Consider the following 22,176-nt stretch of genomic DNA (forward strand, 5'->3'; position numbering starts at 1 on the left):
TCAGCCTTGGAGGAGATTATGTTGAGAAATAAAAAAAAAAATTCTTAAAAACGTTGTTTTTCTTGGTCAGGCCGGAAACTTATCAATCCACCCTCGTACTACGCTTTAAAAAGAATTATTTACTAGAAGGTTTCGTGTTAATATTTAATTCAGATTCAAATTTCTTCTGAAGTGATGGCGTTGTCGTAGCCAGACAATAGGCTCAGCGATTCAACAAGGAAACCAAAGAAGAAGAATTGGATAGACAGAGACAGAGAATGATCATTTAGAAACAAACAGACCGACCTGTCGTTGGAATGCAATCGGATCAGCTCTGTCTATCTCACTTGGTAGAAAGAGATACGATCGACTTCAGGCACCGAATTCCTAACCCTCAACGGTCAAGTATGGACGTTAGAATATTGTAAACTGTGTTTTTCGTGGACAGCCAATATAATATTTGTAAAAGTAAGTAATTTTCTGTGTAATAACTTATTGGAATGTCTAATAAACATCGTCGCATGCATTGTGTGATTACGCAGTAGTGCGTACTTCACACTTGAACTTTTGACGTGGAGTTTATTAATAAAAACAGTCATGCGTTTTAGGATACTGCTGGCTTCGAATGGTTTAAGTAGGTGAAAGACAGAGGCGATTCAGTATCTGGACTTGTTATTCAAGAGCAAGCAGTAAAATCCTCCGGAAACAGTTCATTCGCCCCTGCTTGTTTACGTTCCGAGATCCTGGATTTTATGTTACCTTCAGTGCCAAAATTGACATTAAATCCAGGTTTGACTGTAGATTCTTTTTATTTGATGTTGTTATCAGCTTTATGTTCCAGAAATAAAATTCTGGATTTTTTACAACGTATGTTTGTAGTGCCTATTGATGACTCATTGGTCGACAAGATTATAATTCTTAATTAACCCTCAATTTACAGACTTCTTTTCCCCACCTTCTGTTAATAGGTGCTGCAGGGCCCAATTGGGTCGAACTGCAATATATGAAAATGAAACCAGCTCCCAGTAGAACCACAGTAACCTCAAATATGGCAACGTCTTACGAAAATGAGATGGGTGGTCAAAGGGCACGACGAAATCACAATCCCGCGAAACCCTCATGTGTTTTGAGAACACGGAGCGGCCCACGGCTGGCACCTCCGATATCACCGATAACAAGAACCCTCGTGTGTTTTGAGGACACGGAGTGGCCCACGGCTGGCACCTCCGATAATACCGATAACAAGAACAACTATTTTAACAAATATTCTGGTACAGTCACTACCGAAGATCTCTTATATTGTCTCGATATCTCTCCTCCTTTTCCTTCTTCTTAGCTAGGATGTGGTCGACCGGTGCCGAGAATCCGATCACGAATATAGTTCGCTTATCGAAGTCCCGGAGAACGACGTCAGGCCTCGAGTGTGCAATGGCGACTGCTGTCCGAAAATTGTATACATTTCTGTCAAAGTTTCCGTGTGTTTTTTAGTCAAGCAGCTGTTGGTGGAAGTTTTGAATCTCTGTTTTCTTTACTTGGGCTTTTAGAAGTGAGGCATCTGTATGTTCTCATGTACTTTCCTCACTTCTGAAGTTAAGATTTAGGCTCAGTTTCTCGCCGCTTGCTACGCGGTTTTGCACATAATCGCTCTTTGCCATTCATCTTGTGTATCCCGACTATTTTTAGGAGAGGATCTCCTCATTTTGCGGCGATGTGAGCTGTAGCCAGGAGAATTCGATTATAGTCATTGGAGATTTAGAAGTCCGCGCTCGACTTGACGGCGTGGGATAGACAATCGCGAAACAGACGCATTGATATGCAAGCTCTTCTGCATATGAATGATCTTACGGTTGATAAGGTCGAGGGTCATGGGCTCGTGCTAAACCCATGCAAGTATCCAAACTAGTAGCATAGGAACCGGAACAGGGAGCATGATAGTCGCAGATACCTTATTCAGCGCTAACAGATTAGAAGAACAAATCTGTCGAGATTTGGAGACTTCATCACTTATGTTATTTCCTGAATGCGGCTCTCAGTTACGCCTATGTATGTACACATCTTTCCAGTGTTCAGATATCTAATAACACTCATATCCACGAGATCAGTTCATGATTTCACCGGGAGTAGGTGGCATTCTACAAAATTTTACGTACTCCCGGCGAAACCTTAGTAACGTTTAAGCTGCAACAAAGCCTCGTGACCATGAAATAGGTGGTTACAGTCTGCGATGGGCTCAATTCGACGATCTGGCAAGAGTCTCGTGCACCATGAGGACACGGAGCAATTTCAAGGGCCGTAAATTCGTTCTTCGTCCATTCAACCACCCCAAAGGAGTAGAGTAGAGCCGGGTCGGCAAGTATTATAGTCGCAGATACCTTGTTCACCGCCGAAGGATTTGAAAACCAAATATGGCAAAGAAGTTGCTTGTATCACTTCGAAGAAACTCGTTCACAGATGTAACGTCCTTTAGATGAATTTTGGCACACTTGTTCAATCCTAAGTCTATAACAATCTCTCATGTATACTTCTTGACGATATTTAAAGCAGTATGAAGTTTGCTTTAACCAGAAGCGTAGAGCCATCCCAGAGGTATCCACAAGAATGTCATAGTGCGAGAGATAGAGGCAGAAGTGTGATGCAAAAAAGCAGAGGGCTCATGGTGTCACCCTGAAACACGCCCCCCTAGAAGGTGACGCTGTTCGTTGTCAGACGACATTTTCCAGATGATAGTAAATCTATTTTTCCAAAGGGGCATCAATCTCTATGCATCTCACTATGCGCGGATGAAACTTCAAGCTTTCAAACAGACATACGGTAAGTCTATCAGAGGTTGCATCGAAAAATTTCCGGCAGTTAATCCAGGCCATTGACAGAACGCACTGCTGGGCTGCTGCTTCTTTGCAGACGCACCTGCGAATGAGCAGGTTCTCTCAAGTTCACCAGTTTACACAAGCATGTTGTTCAGGACAGCTGTAAAGATCTTATACAGTTGTTTGAACAAGTTATTGGCCTATAGTTCTCTGGGTTGGATAAGTTGCTTTTTCCGGTAGGAGTATAGTGAATTCTAACAGCAGCCACTGCGGAATTGGTTGTTTCTGACTTTAAATATGAGGTGATTATGTTGTCCAGATGTTGTTGTGTAGAGGTAAACTTTTCCCATCAGAATTTCTTGATACCACCTGATCCTGCAGCAGAAATGTTCTTCTTACATCTAAGTGCTTTTTTCACCTCTTTGGCAGTAATTGATGGGCATGCCTCCTCAGATGTTATAAGGTTGTCGCAAAACTCTTTGAAGCGTTTTGATCTTTCATCTTTTGATCCATCGTCGGCTTTAACCTGCCATTTGACCCAGCCAAAGCTCTCGCAGGACCATAAACTGAACAATTGATGGTCAATAGTTTAAACTCCTCCGAGATATCAGCACGAAGGGAGGCAACCCATTTCAGCCAAAATCGGAGCTTAGGAGCAACCTGTATGTTAATGCTCCTCCTTGTCCTGAAAGCACTATCATCTCTAAGAAGTTGCCTGCTTTCCGCGGCAGGTCTCAATGTCGCTTACTCATCTCCATCTGTATCTTGTTTAAGTAGCGATTGGGGAAGCGCTCCGCGCACATGTCCCGTTTTCAAGAGGTAGGCACGTTGATTTCGCAATGACTGATGCGAAAAGTGCTTAAGCTGTGAGTGTTTCTGGCGCCACAGAGTGTACATACTCGCCATAAACCCTCCGTGAACCGGAATAATGCCGGGATCGTAGCAGTCTAGCAACTCATCTTTGAGTTGATTCGATCACATAACGTGGGCGTTTCGCCGATTCGTCGTCGTAATTCCATCTATATTACTTTCAGCAGTCCGTCCATCCTTGTAGAACCCTGCATGCAAGCATAAGGCTGCATACTTTAAAAGGTCGGCCGATATCCCAGAGTCAACGTTTGAGACAACACAACCAGGCGCCATTTAGCGTTCAGCAGAATTGTTACGCCTCCGCTTAGGACTTATTTCTTCGGGAACATCCCTGGAAAATTTTTCGTGATTGCTTATTAATTATTGTTGCCATATTCAGCAGAAACTCTTGGTATAAGGATCCACTACCCGCAACCCGAGGACGCGTTCGGTTACTTGGTTATAATTTCCTACGGTTTGATTCTTCAGTAATCGAAACCGAAAAAAACTAACACCAATTACGAATTATAATTATTTCGACCAATAAAGCACCAACAGGCACTACAAACATACCCTGTAAAAAATTCCACATGTCATGCAAAATCATTTTTTCTAGAATAAAACACTGATGAGGGCCCCCACCTGGGTCAAAACGTCTATTTGACTTTGACTTGTAAAAAATCCAGTATCTTCTTTCTTGATCCTAAAACCAATCACAAGATCAAATAAAAAGAATATATTTACTCAAAGGATTAATATAACAACCGGCAAAGTAAAAATTCCAATTAATCTGTGATTATTGGGAGTTCAAGTGACCGAAGAAGGAGTTTGTTCATTTGGACAAATTTTTGTTTACGAAGAAAGATACAACTTTTTTTAAAAATAAAAATAAGAAAAGCGAACAAATCGATAAGAATCTACGTATCATACCTGAAAAGATGGATTTGGTTCAGTCAATGTTTCAAGTTCATGTTCGAACCGTAAAATAGCGTTTGATTTTGTAAAAAATAGAGAATTATATTATATAAAAATTTACCTTCTTCTTCTTCCTCACTCTCTTCCATTGCCTTGAGTTTCTTAAGCTTCTTCCGGTCTTGGTGGTCCAATTCCTCTTCATCCTGAAAAAAAACGAAATTTTTAATTACGTAAAAATTTTTAAGTTTTGAAATATTTCTGCGTATATAAATCTGTAATTTATATGGTTTACAAAATCTTTGAAATTTCGTTAAATTTCCACTTTTCATTTTATCGTTATATTTCATAAAAATACGTATCAAATTAAAAAATAATTTTAATTGTCAGTAGGTCAGTTCATGAGAAATATAATTTCATTTTCTATTTTTAAAAATGAATAATAATCAATTAAATCTGGCGCCAATTCGTAAAACGGGATATCAAATATTTGTTTAGGATTCAGTGGTGAATGATTGGCTAATAATGTTACACCTAAAATAGGTTTGGAGATATAGCTGTCGAAGATATTTTTTTTAAACTTTGACTATAAAAATGCCATATTATTTTCCCTAAAATAGCTCAGTTCTTGTTCAACACAGATGAATGTTGCAAAAAATAAATTTATACAAAATAAGAAAATACAATGCTCTAGCTCTAATCGAACTGCAGCTATAGTCATGGGACTGTACCCTAAATTACATTACACTAACATTACACCATGGTCGTATATGGCAGTACACACTGTCAGGGCGCAGTCCCATGGAGGTAGATTAGTAGAATAGTGTAACAGTTTTGACCAATGAGGTGCCTGCACAAGAGTTAGCAGTCACCTCATTGGTCAAAACTGTTAGACTATTCGATTAATCTACCTACATGGGTCTGCGCCCTTATACAGAACCGTAAACTGAGATAAAAATGGTGGAGCCAATCAGAAAGTTGTCTGGACGGTGGTCAGACACTGGTATTAGGTATTTTTCATTTCAACCACCATGGAACTTCACTTCGTCGAAGGCTAAGGGGAAAACAATGTACCAAATGCATGGGGCAAAACTTTATTTTTGTGATTTCTTCTTAATGAACAGTAATTACAATCATTCTATTATGTCATTAAATAGTTCTTAAGAAATAAAAACTATTTTTCAAATACACTTATGGAAAAAAAACATTCGTTTTTACAAAGACATTAGCAAAATCGGGCAAAGGTGGACCGAACCCCATGTATTTGGTCCATTGTTTTCCCCTCAGCATATAACGAAGTGAAGTTAGCTGATGGTTGAAGTGAAAATACCTCATAGGAACACTAGACGTTAAAAGCACCCCTGTATATCTCTCCATACTTCAGATTTTAACTTGACCCCGCATCTACCTTAAGTTGATTAGTTCCTCATTTAACATTTCAAAATAGTTTTCCAACCATTTTTTATCAATACTAAAGAAAAAGTATGAATTATAAGATCGTACAATAATCGTGGTAAAGTTGAATATATGTATCTTAGATTTGAATTTGTATAAAAAGTAAAGTATGATTCTTTAGATTTATTCTCGAAAACACCATAAATAATATTAGTAATAAAATGTAACAAGAATTTCCCGAAAACAAATTTGAATAGTATAGAGTTTAAACTTACCAAATGAGTACTATCGGTTTTAACGTATTATGGATATAATGTATTTGAAATTAAATTTAAATAAATTTAATTTTGATTTTTTTAAACTGTCCGGATTTTATGCTTAGCATAGATCAAGAGCACTTAATTAACATTAAATTTCTCCACAAGGCAGAATTTAACAATACTAATAGTTTTCGAGTTTTACATATCAGAGTAAGCTTCAGCCAGGATTACTACTAGTTTTGGTAAAAAAAAAGTACCTGGATTTTGTGTAGAGAAAAAATCCAGTGCACTTAATTAGCAATAAATTCCTGGGTAAAGGAGAATTTGATATCACATACCAGTCAGCTGAAGCCATCATTACTACCAATTCTAGTAAAAAAAAGTGCCCGAATATTGTGTTTAGCACAGATCGAGAGCACTAAATTATCATTAACTTCCTCCGGAAAGCAAAATTTGATATCACTAAATGTTTCCTAGTTTCAAATACCAGAGTCAGTTGAAGCCAACATTACTACTCATTTTGATAAAGGGTGGTCCAAAAAGACATTTTTGAAATTAGATTAAAAAATATTGTAGGCTACATGAAACTATAAATCCCCATTTTTTGTTAGGAAAAGAATTATAATTAGTAGGAGTGTAGCAGCAATGTAACTTTGCAAACTTGACCTACTCCTTTGTTAAAGCTTGAGGCTCGCCTGAGTCCTCAACAACCACCTTACGTAGATTTTATTGCATTTATACTAATGTCATAAATAAGTAGAAGGAGCACTAAAGAGCATATGTGGAGAAGAGTAGAGCCTCGAATTGACTGGTGTCTATTGAAGTCATACCCAAATAACGACGAGCATCAACCAACTTTAACTTTAAAAAAGTGCCCACCACGCAAGCACATGCTCTTTGCGCGCTGCTCGGCAGTTAGAGCACACCTATGGCGCCCGATTTTTGGTTCTCGCGTTTTGCGCTCGATAAATTGTTTACCTCGCGCTATGCGCTCGGTCTTTGTACTTCTTCCACGTTTGTGCACAGAACTTTTAAAATTAAATCTCAAAGTATCGACACTTGTAATTTGATGATTTTGAATTCTCTTTTGGTAAGCTTTTTCGGCTTTAACGAACAAATTCTCACCACGTACCTCTTGCTTCGCACTCGATGTTGTCCTGAATGCAAACTCTTCTGCATTATGTTCAACACTATTATATCAAATGTATATTAAATATATTTTCGTACCTCGACCTGTGATTGCTTATTCAGCTCTACTGCGTGAAGGCAATTTCGTCGAAGCAAGAGGCATTTGTTTACATTATCGATGTAAACATTCATAGCGATAAGTTACAGCGATCCTGTTAATTATTTAAACAAATATATTAAGTGGATTTTCTTAAAGAATAAGCTCAATTGGTTTCCAGAATCAACAAAGAATGTATTCCCAATAACTCTTTCGTACGAAATTTTGCGACGGCGTGACTCACTCGGTGGGGAGGGGAGTAATGTGAGGAAGGGATATAAAATTTTTAGATTAATCTGGAATTCACGTGTTATTTATTCAAATAGCACGTTCGTTCCGCAACGCTGCTCCGACCCAGGTTGCTAATCACTCTTTTGAAAATCACCCCAAGTGAAGATCCTCACAAAGTCGCTATGCGAGGTGCTACACTTGGGTCCATTACTCCGGGTCCAACCTAAAAGGTTCCTGGAAATACATATATTTGAGAAATATATAAACATGATTTGAAAGAGAAGGGTCTATTTTATGTGGAGGGATTGAAATGATTGAGTTCACTTGAGATTGCGCAAGAAAATTCTACGACACTAAAGATGCTCAAAAAATTAATACTGCACATTATTCAGGACAGTAAAGTTGCACGACACCTACAGTTGCGCACTATTTTAGTGCCACATATTTCTGCACTGTGCAGTGGAGTTACACGGCATTTACAAATGAGCAGTATAGTTCCATTATGTGTATGAACGCGCAGTAATGTTAAGAAGACTTATATGTGTACATTAGAATTCCGCGAAACCTACGGCTGCGCAAAATAACTATAAGTTAGTGATGGTTGCGCAATAAGGCGAGGGGGAGGGGGGTATTTATATATGCGCAGTGTAGTTACATAGCTTTTGAGGATGCGAAATCAAGTTTAACGGCACATGTTGATGTGAAATAACGTTACACGATACATACTTCTGTGCAGTAAAGTTACATGTCATTTATGGTTTCGCAGTATAGTCACATGACATTTATAACTATGCAGTACCCTTAGGGCACTCATAGATGCGCAGTAGAGTTCAAATGAATTTTCATCTGCGCAATAGAATTCCATTGAACTTACGGATCCGCAATATATATTTACGTCATTTATGGATGTGTACTAAAGTTAGGGGGCATTTATATGAACACAGTGGTGTTGCATAGCACTTACGGTTTCACAGTAATATTATATGCCACTTACATATGCGCAATAGAGTTATGTGGCACTTATGGCTGCGAAATACTGTCCAGGGTACGTGAAGAGTTCAAAGCAGAGTTCTATATCACTTACATCTGCGCAGTGGAGTCCCATGGAACCTACGGGTGTGTAGTATAGCTAAATCTTACTTATAGATGTGCAGTGAAGTAATGGGGTATTTTAATATGCGTATTTCAGTATGAATTAATTAATTTATATATTTTTTTAATAAGATTATGGGTTCAGAATTTAAAAAGTTAGAAAATTTCCATATAATTTTTAAAAATTCTTGACCTGGTAGATTTTTTTGAATTTCAGTACAAGTGTTTTATTTTGATTAGAAGAATAAGTAGTTAAGGTCAAAAGCTGAATCAAAAAATTTGACTGGAATTTGGAACATTTCATTAATTTCAAGTATTTATATGAAAGTCAGCACTAGGAGGTTTATGAGACACAGAAGAGGAATTGAGGGTCAACATTTAAAAAGGCTACATGACCTTCGTAAATTTGATCAAATTACTTCGGGTTTGCATTAAAATCAGTACGAGGGGAGTTTGTAAGGCACAGAACATGAATTTGGGATTATAATTTAAAAAATCGAAAAGTGGTCTAACATGCTGAAGATTCTATTTAAATGATTGGTTCTCATACAATTCATAACGAGGCGTTCTTTGAGCCTTACAATACAAGTTAGGCACAAAAGTAAAAAATTTCGAAATTTACGTTAAAATTTAGAAAATTGGACTAAACTGGTAGATTTTTATGAAAGTAGAGAGGAGGAAGTTTTCGAGTCATAAAATAAGTCAAATAATTCAAAAATTTACGTAACAAAGAAACAATTCCATGTCAAATCATCTGAAGAATTCCAACTTTCATAACGTTTATTCTTTTAATCCTATTAACGAATATACCTTTAAATTATTTATAATTTATTCATTCTTTTATTTTAAATTTATTATTCATAGACCTTTGAAAAACAAATTTTTTAACTAAATTTCTTTAAAACCCCACTTTTTACTTTCTTTAATTTTTTTATTGATAGCTTACAAAGTTCTATAAGCTCTATATATACCAAAATGGAATCTCCATTAGACTTCGAGAAATAAGTAAGAACGTACGCAGTGGAATGGTGTATTCTAAGACTCAAAAATCTCCTCCCCCCTTTATAACTTTCATGAAAATCTACCAAATTATACATTTCTAACGTTTGAGTACCATTTTTTAATTTTTACCCAGATTAATAAAATTTTCCAAATTTGAATTAAATTTTGGGATTTTTTAAATTTTAACAGCAAATTATTGTTCTGTGACTCGAAAACCCCCTCGTACTGACGTTCATGAAAATATACCAAATTAATCAAAATTTTCAAATTTAGTCAAATTTTTTTATTGTGATCCAAAATTTTTGTTCTGTAACTTGAAAACCCCCCTCCTTATGACTTTCGTAGAAATATACTAAATTAATAAAAGTTTCAAAATTTGAGGTAAATTTTGGAATTTTTTAATTTTGACCCCAAATTTTTGTTTTGTGACTCGAAAACCTTCCTCGTTCTAACTTTAATAGAAATCTACCAAATGAATAAAATGTTCAAAATTTGAGTGAAATTTTAGAATTTTTGCATTTCGACCCTAAATTTTTGTTCTCTGACTCAAAAACGCTCCTCGTACTGACTTGTATAGAAATCTACCAAATTCATGAAATTTGTCAAAATTTTCGGAATTTTGTTCACATTTTTGAATTGTTTAAGTTTGACATCAAATTTTCGTTCTGTGTCGCTAAAAATCTCCCACTTTTATGCAAAGCTACCAAATTAATTAGATTTCAAAATTTGAGTCAAGCTTGAGAAATTTTTATTTTTGACCCCAAATGTGTATTTATCTTTATTCTCTCTCATTTTGTCGTCTACCAATTTGTATGTTTTACAAATGTAATACTAGGAACCTTTTATGTTGGACCCATTATTAAAAAATCGTGTTTTTTCAATTATTTCTAAAACTAAGAAAATTACAACTTTTTGCCATGAGAAAAAAGATGCACCGTCAAATTTCCTATAAAAGTAAGTATTTAGAAAAATAAATTCAATAATGTTTCAAAAAGCTACCAGGGCCCATCCCACTCCTCACAAAATATTTTATATCCCGTTCTACGGTGCGAGACAGTTTTGGCTCAATTCGAGCAGAACAAAAGGTCGTACTTAACTGCTTGGCTCAATTCGTGCGTAGAAAGGTAAGGGTAGTTGACCATTGGCTCAATTCGACTGCGCCCGGGTCCGGATCTGTACCCTTTTATTTCTTAAGGGTACGGGCCCGAACCCGAACCTTTTAAATTCTTAAGGGTACGAGTCCGCACCTGTATCCTTTAAATTTTTAAGGGTTCGGGTCCAAACCTGAACCTTTTAAATTTTTGAAGGTCCGGCCCCGTACCCTTTAAATTCTCAAGAGTGCGGATCCAGACCTGAACCTTTTCAATTCTCAAAGGGTCCGGGTCCGGAACCTTTAATTTCCTAAGGGTCCGAGTCCGGACCCTTCAATTTCTTAAGGGTCGGGACCCGGACCCTTTAAGTTCTTACGGGTTCCGGCACGGACCGGACCCTTACTGGACCATTTAGATCCCTGGACCCTTTAAAAATTAAGGGTTCCGATCTCTGTCCAAGGTCTTTTGTTTTAGGCGTCATTCACTCTACTGGTAATCTTTTTATCAGCCCCATGTATCGCCCCACTTTTCTGTTTTCTTACGATCCGGAGGGGAAATGTCGGTCAAACTTATCCAACATGCATTTTTTCATGCAGGCTCTCGTATTACTGTGACTTCTTATGTCTCTTCTAACTAAGGTCTCATTCACACATTCTTAATTTCCCATTATTTCCACAAATGACATTTGTTAATGTACTTTAGGTTTTTAAAGATCAAATCATGACCTGTCCAAAAAATGTAGTCCTATGTCTTCCAATACCAAAAATTGTATTTATTTGCACACTTGAGGTAAATTTTTTTAAATTTAATGTAGAATCATCTAAGTTTTATAAGAAACTTGTTTAAGAAGTTTTAAAAATTTATATGAGAGTAAATAATTCAAGTAGCCCAATCTTGACAGAAGCTCATGCGATGTTCTACACACATCGGCTTTTCACAGATCGCACAAGAATGCAACGTTATTTATCATACTTAGATCGGAATTTTTCTTTTTTCTAATTTCGTAGATATACATTTGTAAATAAGGATTCATCCAAATCGTCGCGAAACGCTATCGCGGTCACACAGGTGGATCTTTTAAGGCACAAGCAGGCCTCACACTCCCTATGGGATAAAATATAGGGAACAAAGGGTACTTTTTGTCACGTTCATAGGCTACTTTTTTCGCGCTCAAAGGGTAAAAGATTTAGGATAAATTCAGAGCATTTCAGGGCAATTCAAGTTACATTGATAAAAAAAATCCATTGATTTCCGTAAAACTGGAATTAATTTAGAGGAGATTAAGATGAAAGAGAAGAATTCGATGAAATTCATACAAATTCAACGTAAAATAAAAAAATCAAATAAATTTTAAACAATTTGAAGACTTGAAAAAACGTCATTTAAGTCAGTAACTTCGAAATAAGCTTGCAAAAATGCAAGAGAATTCAAATAATTTGATGAAATGTGTAATAATTCAAGATGAGGCTAATAGACTTCAGGATCAATTATATTAAACCTTTAATTTTTTTTTTAATTCACTGATTTAAGAAGAATTGAGAGAATTTATAAGGATTTAGGTAAATTTAAAAATTGAAGATAATTCCAAACAATTTAAACGAATTCAGGTTAAGATTTAAAACATGCAAATATCTTAAAATCTTTAAAACCCTACTAATTTCTAAAACAAGAAGTGACTAATGGCTACAAAACAAAGTGAAATTCGAAAGAATTCAAATGAATTGGAAAAAATGTTAAAAATGGAAAAACTCCATTGAGTACAATAAAATTTGAGTAAACTCAGAGAAATTTGAGGGAAATATGAAGAATGGAATAAAATTCATTGAAAAAGCAAGCTGAATTAAAAAAGAAATCAATTAAATTAACAATAACTGAAAAATAAGGAAAAATTAATTGAATTGAGTGGAATTGAGTGAATATAGAAGAATTCAAAAGAATTTAAAAGGATTTAGTATAAATTAATAAGAACTCAGGGCGAATTCCAAATCTTTTCAAATCTTTAAGACTCGATAAAACACCTCACTTCTCATGAATAAATTATTTATAATCCACTCTGAGATATTATAAAATCTCGCGAAATTCTACGATATTTTCTGAAATTCTGTAAAATCTTTCCATATCTTCATAAAACCTAGACAGTTGTCCAGGTGTGATCCCAAAGAAGTTAACCCCAAGCGCAGTTGTGAAAGCCGTGCCGGAAGCTGAATGGCACCTGGGTGAGGTGTCTAGAACGGTGACTCTGGGATACCGGGCGACCTCTCAGAGTACGCAGCCTTATTCTTACATGCGGGGCTCTACAAGGATGGACGAACCCCTTTCCCTAGCTTCTCGTGGGAACAACAATCACAACACCAAACATAGTTGTAGTAAGTGCGGCTTAAAACAACAGAACGCGCAGGGCTCCCGACAATGGGTGGGCCAACAATGCCGACCACTCTAGAGCTGGGGGAGCCAATGAAAATGGATTCAATGCGATGGATTGGCGGAATCTCGGGAGCTTTAGGTGGACGGAGCGACTAAATCACGACTTGCTAGAGTGCTACGATGCGAGTGTGACGCCTGAAAGGGGTTACAAGGCACAGTTGCATGCTCTGTGGTGCAAGAAACACCCGGAGCTATCCCACTTTTCGCAGCAACGTCTGCGAAACCATGCCGAACTACTCCGGAAAAGGGGCTATGTAAGCTTTATGACCCGGAGAAACATCAACACCAAGCTTTCTCTCAAGCCTAAAGATCTGGCTGAAATGCATGGCGAGCTTTGTGGACCAGGAGTGGGCCAGGAGACCCGGTTTCGTGGCCAAATATCGGAAAACATATAGAAATGTACAACAATGAATTGCAAGGACATTAATATATGGTTTTCGAAGGTGCTGATTCCGAATCTGATGTCAGAATTCCAAAAAACAAAATGGCGGATCCAATATGGCGGAGCCTAATTTCAAAAAATCATTGGATCCGCTCAAAAAATGGTATCGAGGGGTTTTAGAGGGCACTGAATTCAAATCCGAAGTCAGAATTAAACAAAAAATGGCGGATTCAATATGGCAGACATTCAACACGAAAAATTATTGGATATACTTGGAAAGTGGTATCTAGGGGTCTTTGAAGCCGCTGATTGCGAATCTGATGTCAGAATTTCGGAAAACAAAATGGCTGATCCAATATGGCGGACGATAATTTCAAAAAATTATTAAATTCACTCAAAAAGTGGTATCTAAGGGTTTTTGGAGGCTCTGACTGCGAATCTGGAGTCGAAATTTCAAAAAACTAAACGTACTTGATTCTATTGAGTCCCCTTGCCCCTCACTATTCGGGGTGCTTGAGTTAAGTGGGTCCCCTTGCCTCTCACTACTCGGGGTGCTTGATTTGAGTGAGTCCCCTTGCCTCTCACACTTTCAAATGGTTTTCGCTTACAAATTGTTGTGAGTTCCATCTCCCTCTTCATCGGTCAATTCAATTTCGTCGAGCAGAATTTCAGTTTCTGAAAGATCAACCTCTTCATCTTCTCGATCTGCTATATCGGAACTGGATGTTGCGTCTTCTGGTATAACATTTACTTGAGGCACAGCGAGTAAAACTCTGACATTTTCGGAAATGGGCAAAAATTTCTTTTTCTGAAGTCGCGAATCAACACTGATTGCAGAAATGAGTGGATCGGAAGAATCCATTACTCTATAAAACACATCATACATATTAGCTTGGCGGTCGTGTTTTCAGCTGTGAAATTGTCTGAATTCTTATAGTCTTTGTTTCCAGCTTCAGAAGCTTCTTCGCCAAGCATATCGAGAAGGAAATCATATCGAGAAGGAAAGTAAGAGCTTCTTCAGCAGTCTTTTTTTTATTGGAATTTCCGCTGCCTCCAGCAATTTTCTAACTTTTCTTGGTTGCTCCAAGTTTCCTGAAACCTTCTTGAGAACAGTATACAGATCTTTCTTATCAGTTCGATTTGTTGCATAGCATGAAGCCATTAATAGTTTCTCCGGATCGTGCCTCTGTTCAGTACTGATTTTTGCAGATTCCCGCCGCTTTGAGCGATCAGATTTCTCAGGAAATTCTAGGCTTGGACGACCAAGATGAGAAGATGTTAGATGTTCTCGCTCAGTTTTCATAGCCAATAAAGCTGGAAATTCGGAATTCAACCATTCAGCATTTTTCGTCTCAAACTTATCCATGATCCTCCTCGCAGCTTTGTATTTTTCAGAGCGTCTACTTTTGAGAGCACTCAAAGAGGCTTTTAATCTCTCAACATCTGCACTTTCAATGTTATTGACATTCAATTCTATTTTTGATAAAATGTAGAAAACAGTTGTTTCTACATTATCAGTTTTGAGGAGTTCTCCAAGAGCTTCCATTTTAGTGAATTTTGTCATTTTATATGACAAAAGGTTGAAATATGGAACACAATATGGGAACGACAGTGACAAACAGGGAGAAGAGAAAAGAATAATTTGTTAAATTATTCAGAAAGTTTATATATTGAACATGTATATATTTTATACATCAATTATGTTCATTAATATTTTATTAATATCTATGCTCGGAGTGTGGACGGAAAGCGGATAGCCGAAACAAGTGAGTTCGCACGTCCTCGTTGATGCGACTAGGAAAACAAATGAAGTTAAGCCAGCAGCAGCGCAGCGCTCTACACGCCATGGCATGGTCGTGCGCGGCCATTTATATATACTATAAGCAGCGAAACAAATGAAAAGTAGCAAAAAGTAGCACACCTATGCTCAAGTGCACATCCTAAGGAAGACATTCATATATTTTAGAACTCAATATGTTATGTTATGTCATGTTATGAGCAATCGGAAGCAGGTGCTCTGCTGTATAATCTTGTTCTACGTTCACTAATGATATGTTTGTATTAAATTGCAATTGACAATTCCAGATTCAATTGACTTCAGAGAAAGTTTACACTTTGATTAATAAAATAAATGTCGGTAGGAGGTTTGGAATCGATTTCTTGGAATAAAAAAACGTATTCCACGAACGTCAGTAGCATTACTAATTTTAGCAAGATTTTCTACTTTGTGCCTATATCATCGGAACAAAAATTCATCAATCAACGTATAATTGTCGTCAAAAATACTTCAATTCTTCCTCAGTTTAGTAGTCCATTTCATTTTTCCAAATTCAAGAATCGACTTTTGGCCACGAAATCGGGTCTCCTGGCCCACTGTGCATCGCTACCGTCCCACATGCTGTGGCTCCAGAGGCGCCCAGACGATCCTCGGGAAGCGACAAGCGTTTCAAAATCTTTAATATGCTCTCAATTTTTCATTTATGGGTTTTGGTGTTCTACTTAGTCCCTTTCTTTTTTGTTATCAGCCTTTTTGGCATGGGAACCCCTATCAGTAGCAATGCTACCGCAAAAATTGCCGTCAAAGTCATGAGAGGAAAGCTGAAGCCCTACCGCGTCTTCAACGCAGAACACCTTCGGTAGGTATTATTATTATTATTATTCTTTTTATTATTCTTATTATTATTGTATCTTATATTCTTTATTGTATACAAAATGGACTGGCTGTAAACGCAAATAAAACTAAGATTGTTATTTTCCGAAATAGCGCGAGAAACTGTGTAAAAAAATTCATTTCCTTCAAGCTTGGTGATGATAGAATTGAAGTTACACACAATTATCATTATCATCTTGGTGTAATCTACAGTAATTCTTGTAAGTTTGTTGATGCTACGAGAAAATTTGTCAGTTCAGGAAATGCGGCAGCGCGTACTACTTTAAAAATCATAAACAGTTTCAAAATGACTCTTGGTCAGCCTACATTAAATTGTTTGAGAGCTTGGTTAATAGTTCACTATTATAAGGGCACAATTATGGGGCCAGGCGACTCTTGGCTCTTTGGAGAGGTTTCAGCTGAATTTCTTAAAAAGACTGCTTCATTTACCAACAAATACTTCGAAATACGCTGTGCGATTGGAAATGAGTATATCGTCACAGTCCTGTGTTGCCCTCACCAGGACGCTGTTTTGGATTGAAAAAATGTCTTGTATGGACTCTTCACGGTATCCAAGACAGTATTTGGAGAGAATAATTGGACCAGCACGGTCTAAGCCAAGATACAATTATAAAAATTGGTTTTTGCAACTCAAGACATTATTTTGAGACATGGTACATGCCGGACTTGTGGAGCGAGGCTTCTCTTGAAGGTATAGATTCTAGTGCAAGCATGGTATTAAGTGGTTACATAAGAGCTTCTCAAAGAGATCTGAAAGCTAGGGCCCACTCTCTGTGCCTGCAGATCTGCCCTTATCTTTCTTTACATCAATGTAATCAGCCCTATCTTACTATGAGAATGAACTTGAGTTTTAAAAGGGCTTCAGTTCAGATAAGACTCGCAAATAATCACTCAGAGCATATTTTTTTTATTGGTGAACGGTATAAAATTTTTAGTTCAGACCTATGTCTATTTTGTTTTGTCGATAGTGTTTATCTTGACCATTTTCTTAACGACTTCCCTCAATTTACAGAAAATGGAGCAAAATATTTTACTGAATTGAATAGGTGTCCTGGCCAAGTAATGTTTTGAAAAAGTACTTTATCTCCAATTGACACAGCGAGCTGTAAAAAGTTTATCAGAATGATTTTTGAAATTCTGGAAATATCTCCATAGTTTTAGAAAATTCTTTGTAATCTCATTGTTTATTTCTTATGAATGCATGTATATGTAATAGTCGGAATAGTTTTAATAAATTGCTAACTAACTTTAGCAATTTTATAATAAAATAGTGATAGAATATCTTTTCTTTCCTTGATGGTAAAATTGTTTGAACAATCTAATTTTATTCATAACCATCTTCTCTGAGAAAAGTGCTAGAAAGTTCTGGTTTTTTCTAAAATATTTAAGTTTGCTTCGCCGTCTTAGTATTAAAAAAAATCATAAATAAACATGAGAGAAAACTATATTTTAAATTATCTCTTTTTTTCAAATATATTTTGCTGAGATAAAACTGATATTTGAAATAGGTTTCAAATTTTCTGCATGGATCATATTAAATACAATTTTCTTTTGAATAAGTTACTGGGAAACTTCGGTGAGTTGTCAGAAAGTCAGAAATTGTCTAATTGCTAATTGTGAAGAGAAATGTTGAGTATCAACTCGATCCAGATAATATTAAGGATTCTGAATAAAATTTTCAAAAAGTCTTTTTTTCTTATGGGAAATACGTTTTAAACTTCATGTGGGGATTGCGGCACCTCTAAATATAATTTTTGATGTGTTTATTTTTGTGTGGATTCAAACAAATTTCCGGTCGGTATCAATAGAAATTTGTTTTAAATATATTTTTTGGACCACCCTACTGAAGATCCGCTAAATAGATGCACTATTCGGTAATCCCGTATCGGACTGGATGAATCATTTCTTTAAGTAAAGAAATGTGTGGAAGGAAGTAAGAAGATAATTCATCTCATCGGTTTTCTTGACATTGACGTATTTATTGTAATGCTAAACGTATTCCAATATTTTATGAAGTAACGACCGGTAACGTGCGTTACTTTGAATTACCGTTACCAGAAAATTGTAATGCGTTACCATTACTCTTTTTAAAATAACGCGTTACCGTTACTGTTACTAAAAAAAGTAACATCCAATGTGAAGCTTTAATAAGTACAAATATTTGAAGATATTAAAAATTATTCGATCTAGAACATTTTCAATTTCACATTGTTTATATAATAAAGCTTTCTATTAGAAATAAAATGGTGTTTACTAACCTGAAAGGATTTACAGTTTATAGTCGAAATGATTTAATTTTTTTTAGCAAATTATTCAATTAAAATTATTAGCGAAAAAAAATTATCGATGCAGTAAACTTGTAACCTTCTCATACTTTTAAGAGTAAAATGAGTTTCGAGTAATCTAAAGAATTAATTAAATATCTAAATTTTATGATTATTTAAAAATGGAAGTTTGATGAGTGACATGACTGTTGTGTCAATCTAAAGTTGATAAAAATTTACAATTACTATCTATATTTGAAGGGTTTTCGGTCTAAACCTGTTAACTGAAATTTGTTTCGAAATTAATTTTTTTTTGTATTTTCAGGTACATTTGTTTTATATGCAATTAATATCTCGCAAACTAAAGAGCAAAATTTCTTTTTATTTGTTTGAAATAGATTTTTGAAAATCGCCTTTTGATATTTAGAGCATAGGTCCGCGGTCTCAACATGTTAACTGCTTATGGCGTCTTATGGGAAATACGTGTTTTTTTCTCATATCTGCTCAGTTTACTCACAGAATAGGGCACTGAGACACATGACAGTGTGAGTGGAGCTAAGTATTTGTGTTCGTCGAAAGTTATTTGTGGCTACTTTCACGTCATCTTCGATGTTGTTGTCTACAGATCACTGTTAAGACGAAGGTGAGCGACGCGTCTCGATTACTAGCCCTCAGCAAATTTTTGCAATAAACTATTTTTAATTTTTGCAAGCACATCTATGTTCAGAATGCGATTCCAAAGATTTTGAAGAAAAAAAATGCCCACAGCTTGAAAAAAACGCAAAATTGCGAGCCGGGAAAGAACAATAGAAAATCAGCGGTAGAACACTGCAGATAACAGGTTTAGACCGCTGAAACCCTTGTAGATAACATTTTAATGGCTTTCACTTGCCACAGAACATTCAATTTTGATTCAAATGTTATGAAACTAACGTGTATTATTTTTCTCTAGTACATGAACAAAAAACATTTTACGGTTTAAAAAAATATTGAAAATGCAGCAATACAAACAATTTTCCTTCGTTGAATACAATTTCTTAAATGCCAGTTAACAGGATTAGACCGCGGATCCTTCACTTGCATTATTAAAATTGATTATGTGTAACAATAATTTAAATTTTTTAATTATTATTGAAACTCAGACCAAAGTAATTAAAAAACAAAATCATCAGTACTAACGAACTTTATGCTGCGAACAGAATGTATCAGCTACAAACAGAAACAACTTCATATTACGAACACTTGTCGATTACACAGGTCCACAAAATGAAATTAAAAAGTCCTCCGACCATACCATGTGGATTATACGTTTTCGGGTTCGCTGATCACGGTTCCGTGGCCCCTACGACCCCTACACGTCAGGATCAAGGTCATTTGAAGTTCAACTTCATTTATTTGAGAGATATCATATTTTTAATTTAAGGTTCTGAAAGAACGGGAAATTCTAGGTTCGGTTATATTTTTACCCATGGGTCTCAGAGATCTCTTGAGATAACATGAAGGTCAAAAACATTCTTTAGAACTTCTGAACCTAGTAGCTTGTCATGGTTAGCTCATATCAAGGTAATAATCCTTATAAAATACGTTTGCAGAGTGCAGTAGGTTATGACCCTGAAACTTGTGCATTTTTTCACGATGTTGAAGGTGTAATAAATGAATTTAAGTGCGTTAAGTATGAAGCTACTGACTGGCGTATATTTATAGATTCTTCGAAACGAAGTTTAAAAGCTGTTTTGCTCCATAATGGCAACATATATGTTCCTATACTAGTTGGTCATTCTGTCGTGTTAAAGGATGAATATCGTAATCTTCTTTACTGCTCCAGAAATTAAATTATGATTTTCATGACTGACAATTGATCGGAGATTTAAAAATAACTTATCCCTGTACATAGTCATCCTTCCACCTCTACATATTAAGCTAGGTTTAGTTATACACATCATCACAGCAATGAAGAACGTATCAGAAGGAAGTGAAGCTCAGATTAACGAAGGAGTCTTTGATGACCCATAGATACGGGAACTGTTGCAGGATAAAGAATTTGAAAAAAGAATGGTAAACAAGAAGCGAGCGGCATGGCAAAGTTTCAGAGAAGTCCAACAAAATTTTCTTGGAAATATTAAAGATGCTGATTAATATTGTGAATAGAATGTTAAGAAATTATAGAGAAATGGGATGTCTAATAAATTTAAAGATCTATTTTCTTCACTCCCATATTGATTACTTCCCGAAAAATTATAGGTATGTCGAAAGAAGATGCCAAGGTTATTGGGACATAAGTATAATGGACGACTATTGCTGGTCTCTCAAGAGAGATACTACTACTTCACATATAAGAAAATCTCTTCTTAGATCTTTCGCCAGTAAACGAACACGCTATTCGTGAATTTATTCTGTTAATGATAGCATATATATGACTTTCATATGCACTCTAGAGGTCACTGGGACCCGTGGGTAAAAATATATCCGAACGTAAAATTTCCCGCTCTTTCAGAATCTAATTCCAAAAAGATGATATCTCTCAAATTAAGGAAGTAGGCCTTCCAATGACCTTGATCCAGGCGTATAGGGGATATAGGAGCTACGGATTCATGATCAGCGCACCCGAATACATATGTTACACATGATTTGGTCGGACGACTTTTCGATTTCATTTTGTGATCCTGTGTTTTTGTTAGTAATTTTGTATCATATCTGTCACTTCGAAACCAAATTCGGTAAGTGCTTAAGTACCAATTTTTTTCGTGTATCTCACGTCATTTGGCCAAAAATTTTTATTTTCGATTTTTCACTAGCATTTTTTATGTTTAAAGGAAAAAGCGCGAGTACAGCGAGAAAAAGATTGAGAACAATTTTGTAATTCTTCTTCAAAGCAACAATAGACTCACACTCATTTTGTTATTTTTGCATACTAAAGTATATGCTCTAAAGTAACTAATAACAGCAATATAATGTAAAAAAACTCTTTCGAATTAATATTTGAAAAAGAAAAAAATGTACACATTTCAAATTCCTATTTCTGTCGCGCCAATTCCGATATCATGATGTGACTAGGGATCACAGCGCAAAGGGAGCTCAAAGAAGGGAAAATAGGGCAACTTTCTCACGAAAAATAAATGAAATAGGGGAAAGATTAAAGGATTACTTTTACATGTCGAAAAGAATAATCTTTTCATAAGAAACGTTATATTTTAAAATAATTGTTTAATGGTTCCTGACATTATGGAATACATTTTTTTAAATTTGTTATACTTAGGTCGTTGGAAATATCATTCTCATAAATATATCTTTCAAAGATTTATGATTTCTTCCTTAATGTAATCAATACTTTAGAGTCGAGTTTTTAAAAACGCTAAAATTAATCGAATCGTTTGAGCTGAGGGATCACAGATCCGGTGAGCCATTTCCAAAGTCGTTTATCCAAAACCCTTAACAGGTATTATAAAATAAAGTATTCATAAAAGTAATTACAAATCGGCTTAGGGCGATGTCAAGGTACGAGGGTAGTTCAATAAGTCCTTAGAATGAAGTATAAAAACAATTTTTTTTGGGTAAATTTTTTTTTATTTTTCAACATAATCTCCTTGGAGCT

General features: G+C 36.0%; 1 protein-coding gene across 1 annotated transcript in view; it reads right to left on the reverse strand.

Moving 5' to 3' along the window:
- The window catches only part of LOC117168385 (transcription elongation factor SPT6-like), a 176,135-nt gene that overhangs the window by 137,746 nt on the left and 16,213 nt on the right, over nt 1–22,176 (reverse strand). Inside the window, exon 2 of the mRNA XM_033353995.1 lies at nt 4,672–4,753. Within this exon, the coding sequence (XP_033209886.1) occupies nt 4,672–4,753 (82 nt within the window). The remainder of the gene's footprint in view (nt 1–4,671; nt 4,754–22,176) is intronic.

Source organism: Belonocnema kinseyi, chromosome 2 (genome assembly GCF_010883055.1).
Source record: "Belonocnema kinseyi isolate 2016_QV_RU_SX_M_011 chromosome 2, B_treatae_v1, whole genome shotgun sequence".
NCBI classification, from domain to species: domain Eukaryota; kingdom Metazoa; phylum Arthropoda; class Insecta; order Hymenoptera; family Cynipidae; genus Belonocnema; species Belonocnema kinseyi.